Source organism: Scyliorhinus torazame, chromosome 21 (genome assembly GCF_047496885.1).
Source record: "Scyliorhinus torazame isolate Kashiwa2021f chromosome 21, sScyTor2.1, whole genome shotgun sequence".
Lineage (NCBI taxonomy): Eukaryota > Metazoa > Chordata > Chondrichthyes > Carcharhiniformes > Scyliorhinidae > Scyliorhinus > Scyliorhinus torazame.
The window spans coordinates 119,766,927-119,789,920 of record NC_092727.1 but is presented as its reverse complement, the minus strand read 5'-3'; the positions used below and the strand labels follow the sequence as shown (position 1 = coordinate 119,789,920).

The following is a 22,994-nucleotide window of genomic DNA, read 5'->3' as shown; positions in this document are numbered from 1 at the left end:
CATAGGGTGTCGCTTTATGCGGACGACCTGCTGCTGTATGTGGCGGACCCGGTGGGAGGAATGCCAGAGGTAATGAGGATCCTTAGGGAATTCGGGGAATTTTCGGGGTACAAGCTCAATATGGGGAAGAGTGAGCTGTTCGTAGTTCCATCTAGGGGACCAGGAAAGGGGGATTGGCGAGCTCCCACTAAAAAGGGCGGAGAGGAGCTTCAGATATTTGGGGGTCTAGGTGGCCAGGAGCTGGGGGGCCCTGCATAAGCTTAACATTACAAGGCTGGTGGAGCAAATGGAGGAGGAGTTCAAGAGGTGGGACGGATTGCCGCTGTCCCTGGCGGGTAGGGTGCAGTCAATCAAAATGACGGTGCTCCCAAGGTTTTTGTTCCTGTTCCAGTGCCTCCCCGTGTTTATCCCGAAGGCTTTTTTCAGGCGGGTTAACAGGAGTATAATGGGGTTTGTGTGGGCGCGAGGGACTCCGAGGGTGAGAAGGGTGTTCCTGGAGCGGAGTAGAGATAGGGGGGGCTGGCGCTGCCCAACCTCTGTGGGTACTACTGGGCCGCCAATGCGACAATGGTGTGCAAGTGGGTGATGGAGGGGGAGGGGGGCTGCATGGAAGAGGCTGGAGACGGCGTCCTGTGTGGGTACGAGTCTGGGGGCACTGGCAACGGCGCTGCTGCCGCTCCCTCCAAGGAGGTATACCACGAGCCCGGTGGTGGTGGCGGCCCTCAAAATTTGGGGGCAGTGGAGGCGGCATAGGGGGGAAGTTAGGGCCTCGGCGTGGACCCCATTACGGGGGGAACCACCGGTTCGCCCCAGGAAGAACAGGTGGAGAGTTTTCGGGGTGGCACAGGGCAGGGATACGAAAGTGGGGGGACCTGTTTGTGGACGGGAAGTTCGCGAGCTTGGATGAGCTGGAGGAGAAGTATGGGCTCCCCCCGGGGAACACCTTCAGGTACTTACAGGTAAGGGCGTTTGCCAGACGGCAGGTGGTGGAATTCCCACGGCTACTGCCACACACAGTGCAGGACAGGGTGCTCTCGGGGGGGTGGGTGGGAGTGGAGAAGATCTCGGAAACTTACCAGGTGATGCAGGAGGAGGAGGAGGCCTCGGTGGTGGAGTTGAAAGGTAAGTGGGAGGAGGAGTTGGGAGAGGAGATCGAAGAGGGGACGTGGGCAGATGCCCTAGGGAGGGTGAACTCTTCCTCTTCGTGCACGAGGCTCAGCCTCATACAGTGCTGCACAGGGCACACATGACCGGGACAAGGATGAGCAGGTTCTTTGGGGGTGAGGACAGGTGTGTTAGGTGCTCAGGGAGCCCAGCAAATCACCCACATGTTCTGGGCATGCCCAGCGCTGGAGGAATTTTGGAAGGGCGTAGCGAGGACGGTGTCGAGGGTGGTAGGATCCAGAGTCAAACCGGGCTGGGGACTCGCAATGTTTGGGGTGGCAGAGGAGCCGGGAGTGCAGGAGGCGAAAGAGGCTGGAATTCTGGCCTTTGCGTTCCTGGTAGCCCGGCGAAGGATTCTCCTTCACTGGAAAGATACGAGGCCCCCAAGCGTGGAATCCTAAATCAGCGATATGGCAGGGTTCATTAAATTGGAGAGGGTGAAATTCGCCCTGAGAGGGTCGGTACAAGGGTTCTTTAGGCGGTGGCAACCGTTCTTAGACTTCCTGGCAGAATGATAGACATTGGTCAATGGCAGCAGCAGCTCGGGGGGGGGGGGGTTACTTTATTTTTGTTTATGTTATTTACACTGGAAGGGTCTGAGGGGGTGTATACACCTGTTGTCTTAAGTCGGGGTGTTAATGTTAATTTATTATTTAGGCACGGGGGGGGGGGGGGTGTTTAGGGGGTTGCTTTTTTAGATTGTGTTTTGTACTTAACCCTGTTGGGTTCTTTTTTCTTTCTCATTTTGTTATTGATATTTTATGAAAACCTTTAATAAAAATTATTAAAAAAAAAAAAGTCTGAAGACTCGCACATCCAGACATAGGAACAGCTTCTTCCCCACAGCTACAAGACTCCTCAACGACTCCCCCTCGGACTGATCTGTTCCCTGTAAGAACACTATTCACGATGCCCTATGCTGCTCTTGCTCATGTATTTGATTTGTTTGGCCCCTTGTTCCGCACTGTAACCAATCACTGTTTGTCAATGTACCATCTGTCAATGTTCTCTGTTGATTATTCTTTTGTCTGCTATGTATGTACTGTGTACGTTCCCTCGGCCGCAGAAAAATATTTTTAACAGTATTTCGGTACATGTGACAATAAATCAAATCAAATCAAATCAAAAAGCTGAAGAGCAGTCCAGGCAATAGAGTGAAAACTCACTGCATTTTAACTTGCCCTTCCCTAACATCTGCCACCTCAGACAAGAGTTTGAAGCAGCAGCTGTTACACGTGTCAGAGGCTTCCTCAAAAGCCAAGTACATTTCAAATGGCTTCACAGCCCTTGCCAACTCTTGAAATGCAAATCTTCCATCCAATTTTACACAGCAATACATTGCATTAGCCAGTGATTGACAGTTTTATTGGTCCAGACACAAGTGCTTGGTGCATTATTTATCTATCTTTCCCTTCAGTCTTGAATGCATCTCAAGTACCCTGGTTTGATGCTAACCACAATGTTTATAAACACTCTTGCTATGATTGCTCATTACATCAAAAGAAGTTAAGTGTTTTCTGCTGTGAAAATGGAACCCCTGATGAGGGGGGTCTGAGGGGCGGTGGGCCTAATCAACTCCATGCATGTACACTGTGGGGTGGGGAGGGGTGGCAGGATTTGCACTGAGGGGTCACAGTAATGCTCAGGTTTGAATCTCATCATGGCAGGTGGTGAAATCTGAATTCAATAAAAATCTGGAATTAAAAGTCTAATGATAACCACTAAGCCATTGCTGATTGTTGCCATTGCTGATTGTTGTAAAAACCCATCTGGTTCAACTAACGTCCTTTAGGGACAGGAAGTCTGTCCTCCTTACCTGGTCTGGCCTATATGCGACTCTAGATCCACAGTAATATGGCTGACTCTTAAATGACCTCTTAAATGGGATAGGCAATAAATGCAGGTCCAGCCATCCATATCCTCAGTTAGGCCACACTTGGAATATAATGTTCAATTCTGGTAGCCACACTATTGGAGAGGGTAAAGAGGTTTACCAGGATGTTGCCTGGTATGAATGGCATTAGCTATGAGGAGAGGTTGGATAAGCTCAGTTTGTTCTCACTGAAACAATGCTGGTGAAGGGGCAACCTGATAGAAGTCAACAAAGATCTGATGGCCATGGACAGAGTGGATTGTCAGAAGATTTTACTCAGGGTGGAAGAGTCGATTACTCGGAGACATAGGTTTAAGGTGCGAGGCGCAAAGTTTAGAGATGAGTGAAGGAAGTTTTTTTATACAAAGGGTAGTGGAAGCAGGTACGTTTAAGGGTGTCTTGACAAATACATGAATAGGATGGGAATAGAGGGATACGGACCCCAGAAGTGTAAAAGATTTTAGGTTAGACGGGTAGCATGGAGGGCTGAAGGGATTGTTCCTGTATGTACTTTTGTTTACTCTTTGTATCTCGTGAACAAATAAAAAAATAACTTCTCATGTAACGCATCGTCATCCACCCACCCCACCCTCAGCGCATGAGATCAACTTCAGCAGTGAAAATTAGCCCTTCTTTTGCACAATCCACCCGTAACTGGAAACTGCACTCTACCCGTTGATCTAATGTAACAAAAGTATTGGCAGTGCTGTGAGCAAATTCAGGTCATGACATTAATTAATGTATTAACCTGTTTTAGGGTGGAGCATCTTTCAATAGTTGAGAGTTCAACTTCAAAGAGAAATATTTGGGAAAAAAATAGTCAAAACCACCACCCAACGTATGAACACACCCATTACCCAATAAAGGGCCAAAGAGAGTAGCACCACCATGGAACATGGAGGCGCCCAAAGTCCCGGGTGTGTCTGAAAAATCGATGCATCACTTACTTGCATCGCTGGTCTGCTTTGTCCAGAAGTGGAGTAAGTTTGAGCAAAAACTCAAAGGCAGTGTTTACATCGTCAGTAAAGTCCTGTACCCAAAGTAAGCACAAAAATCGTCAGGCACCAAGTTTTATACTCTTATTTAGGTCAGATTACATTTGGGGGTGGGGTGGGGGGGGGGGGGGGGTCTTTAATTTTCCCAGCTGGTCAAGAGAACCGACTTTACTGAATGCATAGAACCAGCCACAGGTGAGCCCTCTCCTGCAATCTAAATTAAATAAGCACCAATTTAACAATGCCTCTGATCTGCCAGCAAGGTACCTGCAATGTTCGACACTATCATTAATGAAGGAGAAAGTGTTGGGGCACATGAAATTAATTCAGTTAAGTTCCATGAGCACTATATGAAGCCAGGGGAAAAACAGCCATTCAAATTCCAGCACCATCACTTCTTTTTCAAACAGGAACAACGTTAGTTGGGCAGCAAATTCTGCGGTTGGGCAAGTGTAGAGATTTTGGGATTCGTCACAACATAAAGTTCCTCTATGTTTCAGAATTTGAGGATCATTTATTAGAATTGTGGGCTGGACTATGTTAATTACCCTTTCAGATTTTTTCCTTCTTTTTTTCACTTCCTCTCTCTCTTCCCCAATCCGCAAAGCAGGAAGAATACGTTTCTGCCTCCTTTTTGTTCTATTTGTTTCACTCTGCAAAGTCTCTGGATATATTCAAGTAGTCGTTAAACTTATTTTGCGATAGCCTATTTCTGTTTTATTTGTATTGTGTGCTTAATTTAAAAAAAAAAATGTTTTTAAAATGTGCCATTCGCAATAGGGACTCAAGCACTTATCCTAACATATGGATGAAGTAGGAGCCAATTGTTGTGTTCCCCCCCCCCTCAAATTGGTTTCTTGCATCCAGTTTGAAGGGAGAAGAGTGGGTCTAAGACTAGTATTTTAAAGAAAGACAACCTGAGTTAGGTGAAGTCAATTGGGGTACGAGACGAGGGGATAAATCAATTGTGCAGTGGCAGACATTTCAGAAAACTGAGATAAGTATATTCCTGCTGTAAAGAAGTCAAAAGGGAGGGGCCACCATCCCTGGTTAACTAAAGAAGTTAAGGAAAGCATCAAAAACACAACTGCACAAAGGTGAGTGGCAGGTCAGATGATTGATCAGAATATAAAGAACAGCAGAGAAGGACTAAAAGGTTAATCAGGAGAACCTGTTCGGGGAGGCTGGTACGGGAATTGAATTGTGCTGCTGGCCTGCCTTGGTCTGCTTTCAAAGCCAGCGATTTAGCTCTGTGCTAAACCAGAATGACAGGGAGTGGGATAGCTTGATCTTGGTTTCGGACAAGGCTCGGCACAACTTCGAGGGCCGAAAGGCCTGTTCTGTGCTGTACTGTTCTAAAGATATTGTCAGGCTTCTTAGTCATATACCAGGCTCGGGTGAGTCAGTGGTTATCAAAATAATTACAATAGATAGAAAATATGCAATTTATTTACAGCCCGGTGACACAAAATGATCACCTCAGAGAAACAAACTAATTCCCAACAGATTGTTGGGTGTGGTTTACCTAATTAGGAATTAAATGCAAGCTTTATATATATTTGATATTTCAACCTGGATCATATCCAAAGTTACGAAATTCTTGTGTAGAAGATGGATGAACACCTGCTGAAGCTCCCTTATAACAGTCGCAGAATTTGCGGATCACAAATTAGAAACCCGTGCTAGGCTATGTCGACTATCCTTTCAGATTTATTTTGGTGCTTTTGGGAAATATGTTGCTTTTTAAGTGTGTTTACGATTGGTTTCCACAATACGGGTTTGTGGATTCCTCCAGCGGTTACACCCAGAGGTCACTGACAATGATGCTGCCGTACCAACATGCATTTGATCTGAATCATTTCCAGAATTTTGGTGGAATTCAAAACACGATTTCACCCTTCATGTCCAACCTTTCATATCTAAATGGAGAGGGGGAATCTACTATGGTCATTAATCTGGTCAATTATATTTACATATGGGGTGCATAGACTGATGAGGCAAATACACGGGTCCACTCTTCAACCAATGAAACTCGCATCCCCGTGCTTAACACATTTGTACTGAATTCTTGTGTGTGTTATTTTTAGGTCAGCATTATGCTGTTTATTTTAAATGGGCAACAAACAGCATTAAAAGAAATAAAGCATTGGAGAGTTAAATGGTCACGGGCATTTCAGTAATCAAAAAATTTCCCAAAACAATGAGAATACAGGTTTGATTCACACAAGTGTTCTTTCTCTCGCCATCATGACTCTCTGCCCCCGTTGCTGCTGCTCTCAACTTTCCTCCAGTTGGTACTAAAATCAAAATGTGCCATTCTGCACAGCCTTCGTTCTTTCGCTGCTCAAATCAAGACTCGCCAAATCGTCTCCTCATCATTCTTTTCCAGGATATCAACACTGTGAAATTATTCACTTCCTTCAGACCTCCTTCCTGATAGTCTGGCATGAGCTCACTCAACCACTGCTTTTTGACTTACCTTGCTCTCTATTCTTTAAGCTGGGTAGTGACGCATACTAGGGGCTTAGGTCCATCATCCAGATTCCTCAATCTAAAAACTAAACTCACTTGGCGATTGAGACTGGCTAAATTCTTGTGGAGGTGCAGAGAGAAAATCTTGGCAAAAGTATAACTCAAAACGCAACTTACTTTATCTCCAAGAGGGTATTTCTTAAGCTTCAGTAATGCTTGTGGAATCTGCAAAGATTAGACACAAGTACGCTGCCATCACTTTCAAACAAAGTCATAGGAAATCTATGACATTCCAAACAAATAATGCCTTCCAATCAAAAACATTATTGAAATCACTTCCATGGTCTTGAATGAAACAAAGTATAAATTGACTTGATTATTCCACCGTTCTTACCACAAGGTATGTTTGTCTGTTAGACGGCAGAAGCATTCGAACAGGTGGCTTGGGAAAGGGATTCTGGAAGACCTGTTAAAGCCAGACGCTGGAGGCATTTAAGAGTAAGATACTTTCATGGGAAACATAATGATATCCTGGAAAGATGTGATGAAATGGGCCAAAGGAATAATCAATAGTGATGTTTATGATCTTGGCTGAATTATCAAGACTACCACAAGGCTGTCATTTTGGATCAATTTGGTTGTTTCAGTCTCTATTTGCTACGCATATCAAATCAAAGAGTCCCTGTCACAGAATCATTCTGGTTCGGACAGAGGACATTCAGCCCATCATGATCATGCAAGCTCTATGCGTGACGGCACTGTGGTTAGCACAGCTGGCTGGGACCTCAATTCTGATCTCGGGTGACTCTCCGTGTGGAGTTTGCACCTTCTCCCGTGTCTGCGTGGGTTTCCTCCGGGTGCTCCGGTTTCTTCCCACTGTCTAAAGATGTGCAGGTTAGGTGGGTTGGCCATGCTAAATTAAAGAATCCCTTTCCCAAGTGTCTAAAGGTTAGGTGGGGTTACGGAGTTACAGGAATAGGGCGGGGGAGTGGGCCTAGGTATGGTGCAGACTCAATGGACTGAATGGCCTCCTTCTGCACTGCAGGGATTCTATGAGATGCAGAGCATTCCAATTCCTTTCTCCAGTTGCCCAAGCAGGTAAGCCATTGCATGGTGCTTTGAAGGCTCGCTTGGCAGACAGCAGGTAACTCATCCCAGTAAAAGTGTGAACAGTTCAATTCATCAGAAAATAACAATGCATTTCCTCCAAAATGCTCATGTGCTCCCATAGCTCAAAAAAAGTGTACATTTACAAGTGACAAAAGTTTAGACTAACGATGTAATAACAAACATATGAAATAAATGTTGCGTGAGGGAGATATTAGGAAATTGGGTCCAGAAATGAGACCCCAATGTAGCAGGCAATTTAGGGGTTAAACAGACCGAGGTAGCAAATTGTAGAAACGGCAGTGGGAAATCAAACAGCCAAAGATAACGCTGATGGGTTCAAGACTGGAAACCCCAGCAGAGAAACTTTGCTTGAGGGTCTTGGCAGAGCTTAAGAGAGTGAGAGAGAAAGAATGCTGTTCTGAACAGTTACAGAGCATTTGGCTTTGGAAATCGACTGAGAGAGGTCATGAAAATTGCCACCAAGGCAAGCTTTTGAAAAGGGTTCTGAACAAATGTCCCTTACAGGAGAAAAATTGCTCCCTAAATGCAAGTATTGCCTTTGTCTGCCAGGGTAAGTGGCATGAGAGCGGCATGTTCTGTAAAGTGATGTTTAATGGGAACTAGTGTGCTAAGGTTAAGAAACTACAGATAATGTTATTGTTAGGGTTGAAGTTTAAAAGTTTAAATATTCTTTTCTTTTGTTTTAATAAAGTTTGTTTATAAAATAACCAAGCCCTATTTCTTATATTATCACTCCTGGAAAGAATCGATTTTCCCGCACCATTTTAAAACTTAAAAGAATTATGGCACCTAGTGCACAGGGCCCATTTGACCAATCCAGGATGAGCAGACTATTTGCGGGTGTGGAGGAGTGTGAGCATTGTGGGTGGGACCGGCTAACCATAAACACATGTTCTGGTCGTGTCCAAAGCTCTCGGGGTTCTGGGTCTCCTTCTTTGGCACCATTGCGGTCATCCTACAAATTGAACTGCAGCCTTGTCCCCTTGGGGCCATAATGGGTGTATCAGACCTGCCGGAGCTGCAGACTGGAGAGGGGTGGGGGGCTGGGCCTCTAGCCTTAACCTCGCTGATTGCTGGAAGGTGAGTTGTGATGGGTTGGAGCTCAGTTTCTCCACCCAGTGCTTTGATATGGCTGAGGGATCTTTTGGAATTTTTGTACCTCAAGAAAGTTAAGTACACTGTGAGGGGAGCAATTGAAGGGTTGATTTGGGATGGGGGGGGGGGTTCTGGTGTGGTTTCTGTTTGGTTTTCTCGAGGGGGGGGAGCTGTTATTATTTTTCTCACGTATAAAATTTAAAAAGCTGAATAAAAATATTTTTTATGGCTCTGATTCGGTTTCTTAGCTACAGTTGGGAGCTTATCAGGCATCAGTAACATGGGCCATTTGGTCACAGCCTGCTTCACCACTCAGTACGATCATGACTTATCACTGACTTCAACTCTATATTTCTACACTATTACTATATCCTTAAAGCCTAAATATTCACGTATACAACATACATCCCAATTTATACATCTGAATAGGCATAATCCAAATGGGAAATATATCATACTCAAATATCTCATATCTAAATATTCTAGTATGCTGTGCATGGTAAATCTATATATTCATGGAAGTGATATTGGCTGCAACTTGTAAAAGCACAAATATGTTTTCCAGATATCTGTGTATTCTGGTCTTTTGTACTTAAAAAAAAAAATTTAGAGTACCCAATTTTTTTTTTCAATTAAGGAACAATTTAGTGTGGCCAATCCACCTACCCTGCACATCTTTGGGTTGTATGGGTGAAACCCACGCAGACATGATCTTTTGTACTATTAAGCAGCCTGTTCAGATATTTTTTGGTCAAAAAAGATGCCAAAACTTCCAGTTTTGAACTGGGTATTAATATACTGTACTTGTAAATGCCAAACTGAACTGTTTAACAAGATTCCATTTATAGCTAGTGTGAAGCAGCACGTTATAGCTTGTATACATCCTGTTTCTCTGTAACACAATGCCACATAATTGCAGCAGCATGCAATATCCTTCAAATCTGGCATAGTCTTCTTTTCGAAAAACTAATATAAATTAACTGAGTCATGAAAGGTTACACATTTACCTTGAGGAACGTGAATGCCGTCCACTTTAACTCTTCCGTTCCTTCTGGGGATTCAATAAGACCCACAAAACAGGCCTTCCAGATTTCCAGTAAAAAGTGAGGTGAGGGAATTCGCTAAGAAAGAGGAAAGGTAATGCTCCATAAGAGTATTGTCTGTTTAGGATAAAACATTGTCTGATCAAAATCACTGTATTGGAAGCACAGTCTGATTCTCGAACATCTAATGTCTCAACACAGAAGATACTGCAGTGACATCTGCACATTGCCTAATCCTAATGCACAAGTGCATCAATCTACAGCAAGAGTACTAATAGGTATACAAGACTAAACAAGCTACAGAGCACTATGTTTGTAGTCCTGCTGGGATCACGTTTCTCTTATAATTACATTTAGTGTGTTCGCATTGAGGGAGCGTGTATCTGTGGCACCAACTGTTTGAATTTAAAAGGCCATGACCGGTTCCTTTTCTGTAGTGGCAGAATGATAGCCTCATGAGATAAGACGTTAATGTTAATAATGCAGCAGGGGCTTACAGACTTGTGCCAAGCTCCTATAGAATGTGGACTGCAGCAGAAGCCGCCACCTTCTCAAGGGCAATTAGAATGGGCAACAAACATGCTGGGCTAGCCAGTGACACCCCTGTCCTGTGAAAGAATTAAAAACAGCTCCCAAAAAATCAACCCAGAAAAAGAACAATGTTGACTGGTTGCATTCATATTTGTTTTTATAAATCTTCCATTATCCAATTACCCACAGACTCCATATGTTATTACAGCATTACGGCCTCTCGACTGTTTTGTCCTTTGATGATCAAGTGTCTCAAAACATCACTTTGGATACTCTCCTCCCCCACTTCAAAATCTGTACACAGTCTGTTTGAATCATTGGTCAAACTGCTTTCCTTTTCCTAAACATCATGGGCGAAATTCTCCCCCAACGGCGCGATGTCCGCCGACTGGCGCCAAAGACAGCGCCAATCAGACGGGCATCACGCCGGCCCAAAGGTGCGGAATGCTCCGAGGGATTTCCGCCCCGCCAGCTGGCGGAAATGGCGTTTGTTGCCCCGCCAGCTGGCGCGGAAATGCGGCGCATGCGCGGGAGCGTCAGCGGCCGCTGTCAGTTTCCCGGCGCATGCGCGGGAGCGTCAGCGGCCGTTGTCAGTTTCCCGCGCATGCGCAGTGGGGAGAGTCTCTTCCGCCTCCGCCATGGTGGAGGCCGTGGCGGAGGCGGAAGGGAAACAGTGCCCCCACGGCACAGGCCCGCCCGCGGATCGGTGGGCCCCGATCGCGGGCCAGGCCACCGTGGGGGCACCCCCCGGGGTCAGATCGCCCCGCGTCCCCCCACAGGACCCCGGAGCCCGCCCACGCCGCCTGGTCCCACTGGTAAATACCAGGTTTATTTACGCCGGCGGGACAGGCAATTTCTGGGCGGGACTTCGGCCCATCCGGGCCAGAGAATCCAGCGGGGGGTCCCGCCAACCGGCGCGGCCCGATTCCCGCCCCCGCCCAATCTCCGGTACCGGAGACTTCGGCGGGGGCGGGATTTACGGCGGCCAACGGCCATTCTCCGACCCGGCGGGGGGTCAGAGAATGACGCCCCATGTTCTTAAATGGGCATCAAAATAAAGACGCGGGGAAAATATTACAGTGTTTAATACCCTTGGGAATGATGCTGTAGCTCCAATATAATTCCTTAGCAGTTCATGACATAAAGCTTTATTTAGAAATCATCCAATGTTTGACCCCATATTACGGCGGAACAATTTTGGACACTATGTAATTATAAGCGACAATTTCAGCGTGACAATAGGTCAGTGCCGATACCCACTATTTTGATAGGATAATAATTTTTAAATTCCACGGGATTCCAGCTACCTGCATCCTTTTCACCATGATTAGCTGTTCCACGAGTGACTGGGTGTCAGATGTGAGGTTCAGAGTACCTTCCAGCATGATTAGAGCATGAACAGTGGGGAATTCCATCTTAGTGTTCTGCTCAGACTGAGTTGTTATGACCGGAATACTGCAAACAAATGACACAGCTTAATATACAACTTTGTGATTTTTAGACAGATTCAAAATATTCAAAAATAAATTGTTCCTATTCAGTGTACAGCCAACTTAAATAGTTCTATATGAGTTTTGAACGAGTCAAAAAACTTTTCAGCATTTCCCCTTCGATGTTTAAAAACATTGCGTCAAAGTCAGAATTAAGACCATTCTCCCTATGTCTGCGTGGGTCTCAAACCCACAACCCAAAGATGTGCAGCATTGGTTGATTGGCCACACTAAATTGCCCCTTAATTGGAAAAAGATAATTGAGTATTCTAAATTTATAATTTAAAAAAATTAAGACCATAATGTACAGAATTGTCAAAACTAGTTAGCCATATCCCAATGACAAAAAGGAAATCTGAAAAAAGTATAATATATAAGAGCTTCATCTGCATGGAGATTGTTTCAAACAATGGTATTATATTGAATCAACATATTATGGCAGAACAGGTGCAACAATATCGCTTTAGTCTTTATTCCACGTAAGAAGCAGGGCTTACTTAGGTAGATACAAACAGAAATGTCGCAGTCCCAAGCCACCTGGGTCTGAAATATTTCAAATAGTTTTCAACCAATAATCCATTCAAAAGTTATTTCTTTAAAACACATCAACTGTCATTTTTAAATTTTGGAGTGAAAAAATAAGCACACATTAAAAATGTTGATAAAACTATGCTGCTTATGTGCTTGTTGATTTCTTACCAGAACTGCAAGTAGTGCTCAGTTTATGTAGTAGGGAGTATCAGCAGAAACTACTTTATGAAAGGCTAAGTAAAAGGATATTAGAGGGTGAAGAATGACTTGCATTCATATAGTATCTTTCAAGATATCCCAAAGGGCTCCAATGGTGGTGGGGGGGGGCAGTACTGGTTGGACAGGGGGAATTCCCATTAGCTGTCTGGGGGGGTGGGGGAATGCCAGGTGTGGGTGGGTTGGGAATCCCATGGAGATTGTGGTTAATTGGGCTGGGGGTGGGTGGGGGTGCTGGTCCTTTGTGTTGGCCACTCTGGGCTTTTACAATAGTCACCCAGAAGTTAGGTGAGGTTTTAATTCTTCTAACATTTTCTGAGTAACTAATGGTTTAACCATGTCGCAACCATCTAAAGTTTGTAATTTAATTCACAGTTGCGGACGGTTTCTATTTCAGTGATTTTTGCTACTTCTCTTCATCCGAAAGGTGGCACTTCCGACAATGCAGCGCTCCCTCCGTATCGCACTGGAATATTTTCAAAGTCTCTGGAGTGGGGTTTGAACACCCCGCTGACCACAGGTGGCAAGTATTATGGTCTGCTGCACTTAATCGAATGGCCAATCATCTTTCTGTGTTCCACTCCTGTGGTGCTTGAGATCATGAAATTTTATCCCAGTGTCCAAAATCCTCAGTCCATATTCCCTCTTCAATCATGACAGGTACAAGTAAACTTGCAATTTTGGCTTCAAATCCAAGTGAAGACAGGACAACTGGAAATTATACTGACAGGTCATAATAGGAGAAATAAGGGCTAGCCTTACCTCTTAACCAATTCAATGCATTCTTCTAGCCGCAGTCTGAGCTGCTGATTGCTTATCTTGCTGTGGTTTTCTGTGAGCTTAATGAGTGCCTGTTCCATATTAGTCCATGTAACTAAACAGGCAGAATACAAGAAAACTTTCAGTTTTTGTCTGAGAGAGACCTCTTAAAACTAACTTTACACCAATCACAATTCCTAGTCACTGAAAGTCACTTAGCCTGTACATCTCTACAAGATCATGTCACAGATCATTTGTATGATGGATGAGATAAGGTGTACGAGCAAAAATAGCATTAAACGGAGAACCTTGTACAGAACATTGGTTAGGCTGCATCTGGAGTAGTCTGCGCACTTTTGATACCCTTGCCTCAGGAAGAATATTATTGCCACAGAGGGAGTGCAATGAAGGTTCACCAGACTTGTTCCCAGGCTGGCGGGATTGTCCTTTGAAGAAAGATTGGGGGAAACTGGGCCTGTATTCTCTAGGATTTCCAAGAATGAGAGGTGATCTCATTGAAAGTTACAAAATACTTAAAGGGATAGACAGGATAGATGCAGGCAAAATGTTCCTCCTGGTTGGGGAGTCTAGAACCAGGAGATACAATTTCAAAATAAAGCCGGAGCCACTTAGAACCAAGGCGAGGAGAAATGTTTTTACTTAAGAGGGTTGTGAATCTTTGGAGTTCTGTACCCCAAGAGGGCTGTGTAAGCTCAGTCACTGACTATGCTTAAAGCAGATTGACAGATTTCCAAATACCAATGACAAAAAGGGATATGGGGATAGCGCTGGAAAAAGGCATTAAAGTGGATGATCAGCCATGATCGTATTGAATGGTCTACTCCTGATCCCATATTCCCAAAAAGACAACTGGTCCCTCATGTAACAAATCTTTAAACTGCAGAAGGAGATGAATTATAATAATCTAAGTATTGTCACAAGTAGGCTTATATTAACACTGCAATGAAGTTACTGTGAAAAGCCCCTAGTTGTCACACTCTGGCACCTATTCGGGTACACTGAGGGAGAATTCAGAGTGACCAATTTCGCTGATATCACGTCTTTTGGGACTTGTGGGAGGAAACCGGAGCACCTGGAGGAAACCCACGCAGATACAGGGAGAACGTGCAGACTCCGCACAGATAGTAACCCAAGCCGGAAATTGAACCTGGGACCTTGGTGCTGTGAAGCAACAGTGCTAACCACTGTGCTACTGTGCCGCCCTTCATTGGATGGTGATGGAGTTACAATTACAGTGATACTATTCACAAGCTAGGAAAATACTTTACTAGCTCCGTGAAAGACAGAAAGTAAATCAGCCGCCTCACTAATTGACACTGGAGTGGAATTTTCCAGCTAAGGTACGGTTCTATGGATGCAATATACTCTAGTTATTTGCCCACAGCCATTCATTGCACCCGGGACTGGATAGTGAATGCCTGCCGACTCTTCAATCAGAGAGGGAATCACAGCCAAATCAAATCCTATTCTCAGCAGCATACAATGTTTTCAAACAAGTATCATTGGACAGTGATCAGAGGGGAAACAAAGAACGACTTTCACCAGTCTACCCAAGGCCATTGAAGCTAACAGCAGTACCCCAGCTGGTGCTTCTGCTGTGTCCTTCTAATTAAACAGCCAAGGAGGGATTGAAGCTTGTTGCCCTCTGGGCTGTAAAGCTCACTATTACACTGCTTGTTCCATTTACTCATTAAAGCTATCACGTGAGCAGTCTTTTTTTTTGGTCAAAGTGAAGTAAAACAGATAACTTATCTGTGTCAGCAATTGAGCCTGGCACGTGTACCTTGTTCTTCCAACCGTGCAATGTGAAGAAGGGCCCTATTCTTCCTCCTGTTCACAGTCTTTTCAATCTGATTAATACAAAGTTGGAGCTGTTCTTCTCCAGGGGCTGCATCTGATCCCTCCTTCAGCCTTTCAGTACAATAAGCAGCACATCTCAGCAACCATGCTAGCGTGCTCAGCAACGATCGGCAAAGACTAATACATTCCTCTGCTTTCCCATGGCAGCTGGAGGGTTAGAAGGCAATATTAGGTTCTGACATATCTATGTTGAAGACTCTGGAAAATAATCCAATTATGTCGGAGTTGTGGGAATGTGAATTTCCAAGTCTGTCCAAATTATTAAACCCCCAAAACCTGGTTATTTATAAAATAAAAATGTGAAAACTGCAAATACTAGAAATTTGAAACAGAGCGAAACACTAGAAATACAGGGTAGATTGGTCAGTGTCTACGAAGAAAAAGGACAAGTTATGATATTTTTGGTACCTTCATTTCATCACTGTCTGCTCAAGGGTACACATCTAAAACACCACAGCCTGTCTTTTGTCTTCACAGATGTTGACTGAGCAATGCGTTTCCAGCATTTTCTGCTTTCAACTTACTGGGTAAATTGATTTCTGTGGCGAATTATATGAACCCTGGTCCAGGTAAAAGGCCATGTAAAGCAGCATACATTGCAATGATTATACAATCCCTAGCCCACTGTATTTAGCACTGCAAAATAGAGTCCTGCCACACCAATAAAACTGTCTGAACGTCAGTTTCCTGGGGTGAAAAATGATCAAGCCACTCACCTGGACAAATTCAAAGTTAAAGCAAAAAACAGATAACGCTCTCGTACATCACTCAATTCAATCAAACCAAGTTTGCAACTATTGTGAAAATATTTAGTGACTTGTTTAAAAAAAAAGCAGAAAATTGCAAAGCACATCGGAAGCGTAAGTGGGCAGATTATGCCAAATACAGTTTAAAATAATGAAGTGGTGATAATAACAATTCAGGAATGCCAGGCGGTAAGGCTGGACAATCAAATCATTATGCCAACCAGTACATGCAAAAAGCAATCAAAAGGCGAACATGATTTGGGTTTTATCGGAAGAGACATGAAATATAAAAGGACAATTACACCGGACTGGAAATGCCACATATGAAATATTTTAATCAATTTTGTGTGCCCCACTTTAGGAAATATGCATTGGATTTGGAGATAGACTGGTGAATCGTCGTTGGAACTATAAAATAACTTGGGTATGACAGGAGAAGGGATAGATTTGAGTTATATTTTCTGTGGATGAGGAGCTTAAAACTATTTGATTGAGATGTTTAAAATAATAAATTAGCTGTCAGGGTTAGAACAACTCTTTCCTATAGTTCTAGAAATTCAGATCAAGGGGGCAAAATCATAGCAATGAATTGGTTAAATATGAATCCAAAAACAAATTCTTCTCACAAGGAATTGTTAGAATTTGTGGTGCAGTGCCCCAAAATGCCATCAATGTAGAATCAATTTTGATATTTAAAAGTGAGATAGACACCTACTCAGAAATAAAGATAACAATAATCTTTATTGTCACAAGTAGGCTTACATTAACACTGCAATGAAGTTACTGTGAAATGCCCCTAGTCGCCACATTGCGGCGCCTGTTCGGGTACACAGAGGGCGAATTCAGAATGTCCAAATTACCTAACAGCATTTCTTTCGGGACTTGTGGGAGGAAACCGGAGCACCCGGAGGAAACCCACGCAGACACAGGCGGAACGTGCAGACTCCACACAGACAGTGACCCAAGTCGGGAATCGAACCTGGGACCCTAGAGCTGTGAAACACCAGTGCTAACCACTGTGCTACCGTGTCTACCCACTCCATATTAAGGGATATGGAGAAAGACTGGGAACTGGAATTTTAAAAGTTGAGCTACCAGGGCAAACTCAATGCAAAAAAGCCAGAAACAGTAAAGGATGGGTCAAAAGGTCCATTCCTGCTATTATATTATGATTCTACTAAAAATACAATTCTCTCTAAAAATATTTCAATGCTATTTGCACAGTGTGTTCCATTATGCACCAGCCTGTGCATGAAGCAGTTAAATCCAAGTTAAATCCAATTCACATTCCCTCCCCTGAGCTTCTGTCTGCGCCTCGAACTTAAGTGTTTGCTGTTATGTCATGCAGATTCTTAGGTTTCACGTTGTCTGTACCCTTTAGAATCGCGGATCAGATTTCCTCTGAGCCACCTTCCTCCAGCACAAACATTGTCAGGTTTCTTGATTTCTCCTCAAATCTTAACTGCTTAATCCCAGGTGTCAGCTTAGTTAGCCTCCTGCCTATCTTCTCCAAGTCTTACAACACCAGGTTAAAGCCCAACATGTTTGTTTTGAACACTAGCTTTCGGAGCACTACTCCTTCCTCAGGAGGAAGGAGCAGTGTTCCTGAGGAAGGGGCAGAGCTCCGAAAGCTAGTGTTCGAAACAAACATGTTGGACGTTAACCTGGCATTGTAAGACTTCTTACTGTGCTCACCCCAGTCCAACGCTGGCATCGCCACATCATGAGCGAAATTCTTCATCCCGCCCCGCCACATTTCTGCCCCGACCCGCCGGCGGGATGCTCCGTAACACCGGCCGGTCAATGGGGTTTCCCACTGTGGGGCAGCCCCACGCCGTCGGGAAACCCCCGGGCGCCGGCAAAACGGAGACTCCCGCCGGCGGAGAATGATGGCCCATATCTTCTACAAAGCAGTACCTTTCACTTTGTGCTCAAAGGGTAGAGCAGTACTGGAGTTGGGGAGAAGAACAAATAAGTGCATGAACCACTACAGACCTGAGTCGATCACAGAACATGTCCATTAGTTCCAGCAGAGCTTTAACACACAGTTCTCTGGAGTAATCTTCGAACTGAAATACAATAAATGTTTATTCGTTTTAAATATAGTAAACTTCAACTTGTAATATACATGGCTCTTGGATTAAGTAGAACATTAGATATTTTGAAGGCACTTCACCATTTTACTTGCATGCAGAGAATGAACAAAATTATTTGAATAAAAGCAGCGCTGTTTGGTTTCAACTGTTCAAATTAATTTACACTTGTATGTCTGTCCATTGTAAGTTCAAATGGAGAATGAGAAAATAAGGAAAATAATTCTCTTTTCTTTCGAAATTAACAATAGAAAATGTTGGTTCATTAGCAAAGGACCCTCTTGGGGGTCGGTGGAGCTGGCTGTTTGTGCGGCTTTGCTGAGATTCCCAGTGGGCATGGCCGGTCCTGCCAGCATGGCGTTCACCCTGTACTCGCTGCTCCAGGCTGCTCTGCTCTGGGTCAACGCCGTGGCCGTGCTGCATGAGGAGCGCTTCCTCAACAAGATTGGCTGGGGGACAGACCAGAGTGTTGGTGGTTTTGGAGAAGAGCCAGGGATTAAATCACATCTAATCCGATCCGTACGAATGGTGATGAGGCTGCCGTTGATAGAACTGAACTCCGTAACAATTGTACTCTTGTTATTTTTCGGATGAAGGATTGGAAAAGAGCATCAACACTCTCCTCTATGGTGAAGAGAGAATGCAGAATTTTCTACATTAGTGGAGATTTGCAACATATTTTGCTGTTTAACTCCATGATCTCCCTCAAAGCTCCTTTGAACTGTCGTAAAAGCAAACTTATGGCATTACATATTTCAGTGTTTTGTAGACATTAAAAAATGAAAAGAAAATGGGATCGATGAAATAAATAATTTGAACTTTTAAAAAAAAAAAAGCAAAGGACCCTCTTAATTTTTCTTTGCTGTCTACAAATTAGTTTGTTACACATGCAATGCGGTCGCACTTGCACATGTTAAAGGGAGGTCTGTTGTGCACAGCCTGTTTTCGGAACATAGAGCTCAGGAGCAGAAGGAAGACATTTGGCCCTTCAAGCCTGCTCTGTCAGACAATAAGATCATGGCTGAACTGGTTGTTGTCCCAACTCTGCTTTCCCATAACTACCAACTCTCTTGTCCACCAAAATTCTATCTAACTCTGCTTTGAAAGTATTCAGTAACCCACTGCTTTCTCGGTAAGAGAATTCCACATACTAATGATCTTTTGAGAGAAGAAAAAGAATTCTCATCTCTACTTTTTAGTTTCAAACTGCATCCCCTAGCTGTAGTCTCCTCCACAAGAGGAAACATCCTCCTGGTATACGACCTACCAGGTCTCCTCAGGATCTCATGTTTCCGTAACAGCCTCCCCGAACAGGCGCTGGAATGTGGCGACTAGGGGCTTTTCACAGTAACTTCATTTGAAGCCTACTTGTGACAATAAGCGATTTTCATTTTTCATTTCATTTCAAAAAGATCACCTTTCATTTTTCTAAACTCCATTGAGTATAATCCCAACCTGTTCAACCCTTCTGAAGACAAGCCCTTCATTCCAGAAGTGAGTCAAGGGAGCTTTCTCTGAACAACTTCTCATTCAATGATAATTATTTTCAAATAAGGAGACCAAAATGGGATACAGTACTCCAGCTGTGGACTCAACATGACCTAATACAACTTCAGTAAAGCTTCACTACTTTTAGATCCCATTCCCCTTGCAATACGCACCAACATTCCATTTGCCTTCCTAATCATAGAATTTACAGTGCAGAAGGAGGCCATTCGGCCCAGCGAGTCTGCACCTGCTCTTGGAAAGAGCACCCTACCCAAGGTCAACACCTCCACCCTATCCCCATAACCCAGTAACCCCACCCAACACTAAGGGCAATTTTGGACACTAAGGGCAATTTATCATGGCCAATCCACCTAACCGGCACATCTTTGGACTGTGGGAGGAAACCCACGCATTCACGGGGAGGATGTGCAGACTCCGCACAGACAGTGACCAAAGCCGGAATCGAACCTGGGACCCTGGAGTTGTGAAGCAATTGTGCTATCCACAATGCTACCGTGCTGCACAGTCACTTGCTGCACTTCATATACAAGGACACCCAGATCCCTCTGCACCGCAGAGTTCTGCAATCTCTCAATACTGCTTTTCTCTTCTTCCTTCCAAAGTGGACAAGTTCACATTTTTCCACCTTATACCCCATCTGCCAAATCTTTGCCAACTCACTTAACCTATCTGTAACGCTTTGTGGGCTCATTTCTTTCTCTTGCCAACTTACTTTCTTACCTAGGTGTGTGTCTGCAAATTTAGCTACCATTTAGTCCCTTCATTCAAATCATTGATATAGATTGCAAATAGTTGAGGCCCCAGACTGATTCCTGTGGCACATCACTAGACACAGCTCGCCAAACCAAAAAAGACCCATTTATCTCTACTCTCTGCTTCTTCTTAGTTACCAATCCCCTATCGATGTTAATATGCTACCCCTACACCATGTGCTCTTACCTTGTGTAGTAACCTTTGCATGGCACCTTATCAAATGTATTTCGGTAATCCAAGTGCACCATGTCGACATGTTCTCTTTTACCCACCATGTTTGTTACTTCCCCAAAAAGCACTAATAGATTAGTTGGACACAATTTCTCTTTCATAAAGCCATGTTGACTCTGCCCAATCACGTTACGATTTTCCAAGTATCCTGTGAAAATCTCAATAATGCATTGTAGCAATTTCCCCATGACAGATGTTAGGTTAACTGACCTATAGTTCCTTGCTTTCTGTCTCCCTTCTTTCTCGGATAAAGACGTTCCATTAGCTATTTTTCAATCTGCTGGGCCACTTTGTAGCCACTTCATTTAAGACCCTAGGATGCAGGCCATCTGGTCCTGGGGAATTATCAGCCTTTAGGTCAAATAGTTTTCCCAGCATTTTTTCCCTGGTAATGGTGATTGTTTTACGAAGTATCTTTGTGACGTTTTCTAAATCTTTTACAGTAGACAGGCACAAAATACTTGTTCAACACCTCCACGTTTTCCATGATCAAATCCCCAGACTTACCACCTCGAGGATCAACGCTGACTTGAATTATTCTTTTCCATTCTAAATACTTGTAGAAATCTTTCTATCTGTTTTTATATTGAGCTCGCTTTCTCCATGCTCTACTTTCTTCCTTTTTAAAAAAAAGTCATTCTTTGCTAGTACTTAAAATCTAACCAATCTTCTGACCTACCATTAATCTTTGCAAATTTGTACAGTGTTTCTTTCAAGTCTTAACATGAAATCCTAAACTTCCTTATTTAGCCACAGATGATGCATCATTCTCAAACAGCCTTTTCACTGGAATAAATCTTTGCTAAGTTACTAAATATATCCTTAAAAGTCTGTTACTACATCTTTACTGTCCGACCTGTTAACCTATTTTCCCAGTTCACATTAGCTACCTTTGCCTTCATACCCTTGTAACAACCTTTATTCAGGTTTACAACACGAGTCTTAGATCCTTACTTCTCTCCTTTAAACAGAACGTGAAATTCTATCCTGTGATGATCGCTGTCACAAGGCTCCTTGACCATGAGATTATTGATTAATCCTGCCACATTGCTCACTATCAGCTTTGGAATAGCCTGCTCTCTCATTGGCTCGAGAAAGAACTGCTCTGAGGCACTGTCCTGGGTACAGTCTATGAACTCATTTTCCAGGCTGCATTTGCCAATCTGATTCACCAAATCGACATGTAGATAAAAGTCACTCATGATTATTGTGGTACCTTTCTTACACAACCCATTTCTTTCTTTCTGTATATTCTGCCCTATAATGTGACTACTGTTAGGAAGCCTATAAACTACTCCCACAAGTGACCTCTACCCTACCTATTTCTTATTTTTACCTAAACTGATTCTACATCATGTTCTTTCGAGTTAAGGTCATCTCACTCTACTGTATTAATGACATCCTTAGTGAACAGAGGTAACCAATCATCTTTTCCTAGCTTCCTATCTTTTTGAAATGTCAGGTCACCCTGCAACCACTTTTGTGTAATGGCTATTAGATCACACATATTTATTTCTATCTCTGCTAACAATTCATCCATTTTGTTACGAATGCTGTTTGTCATCAGTTTTTCAACCATTTTTGCAATCTCTGGCCTTATCTGCTGGTGCACTCTTAGGTTTGTTCTCTCTGTCCCTTCCTTTTTTTTTCAATTAAGGGGCAATTTAGAGTGGCCAATCCACCTACCCTACCCACGCAAACACGGGGAGAATGTGCAAACTCCACACGGACAGTGACCCAGAGCCGGGATCGAACCTGGGACCTCGGCGCCGTGATGCAGCAGCGCTAACCACTGTGCCACCGTGCTGCCCTCTGTCCCTTCCTGTCGCACTCTGATTATCCCAAATCGCTAACCTGCTCTATTACCTTTTTGTTTCCCTGTGATTTACCACATAATCCCCTTCCCCTAATATTTAGTTTAAAGACCTCTTCACCACCAGTGAAGTACATTGAGAAATGCTACATGGCTTTGTACGGAGCATCTTTCATCAGTGTCAGAGGAGACAGATGCATGTGTTGATGTAAAGCCTCAATCAGAAATGGAAATTGATGGATAAAATAGTCCCCATAATTGGAGTTAATAAAACCTAAGGGGGTACCAGGGTGGGGTGCGGGGAGAGGGGTGTTGGGGGGGGGGGGGGGAGCTGAGGATAATAACTTGCAATTGGCTAGAGTCAGGTTAAAAAAAGAGAGAATGAGGTGAAAACTGGTAGATGATACACTGCATACATAAATCAACTTGGAAAGACAGAAGTGTGTTTTCTGCATAGATGCACATGCCTGCTTAAAGCTGTGAGCAATGAAGTGGAGTGAAAAATACAGGAAAATGAAAGCATTTCATAAGGTTTGAAGTCCATATCAGAATCATAGGAATTTACAGCACAGAAGGAGACCATTTGGCCTATCACACCCACATCAGCCAACAAGGAACCATCCAGCCTAACTCCATTTTCCAACTGTTGCAGATTATGATACTTCAAA

General features: G+C 43.7%; 1 protein-coding gene and 1 pseudogene across 1 annotated transcript in view; one reads left to right on the top strand and one right to left on the bottom strand.

Annotated features, from left to right (window-relative positions):
• The window catches only part of med24 (mediator complex subunit 24), an 87,478-nt gene that overhangs the window by 53,962 nt on the left and 10,522 nt on the right, over nt 1-22,994 (bottom strand). The window contains exons 5-11 of the mRNA XM_072487402.1: nt 17,923-17,996; nt 15,105-15,328; nt 13,304-13,415; nt 11,612-11,759; nt 9,738-9,851; nt 6,682-6,729; nt 3,985-4,067 (exon numbers count right to left, since the gene is read on the bottom strand). Of these exons, the coding sequence (XP_072343503.1) occupies nt 3,985-4,067; nt 6,682-6,729; nt 9,738-9,851; nt 11,612-11,759; nt 13,304-13,415; nt 15,105-15,328; nt 17,923-17,996 (803 nt within the window). The remainder of the gene's footprint in view (nt 1-3,984; nt 4,068-6,681; nt 6,730-9,737; nt 9,852-11,611; nt 11,760-13,303; nt 13,416-15,104; nt 15,329-17,922; nt 17,997-22,994) is intronic.
• LOC140398036 (immediate early response 3-interacting protein 1 pseudogene) lies at nt 18,313-18,647 on the top strand (annotated as a pseudogene).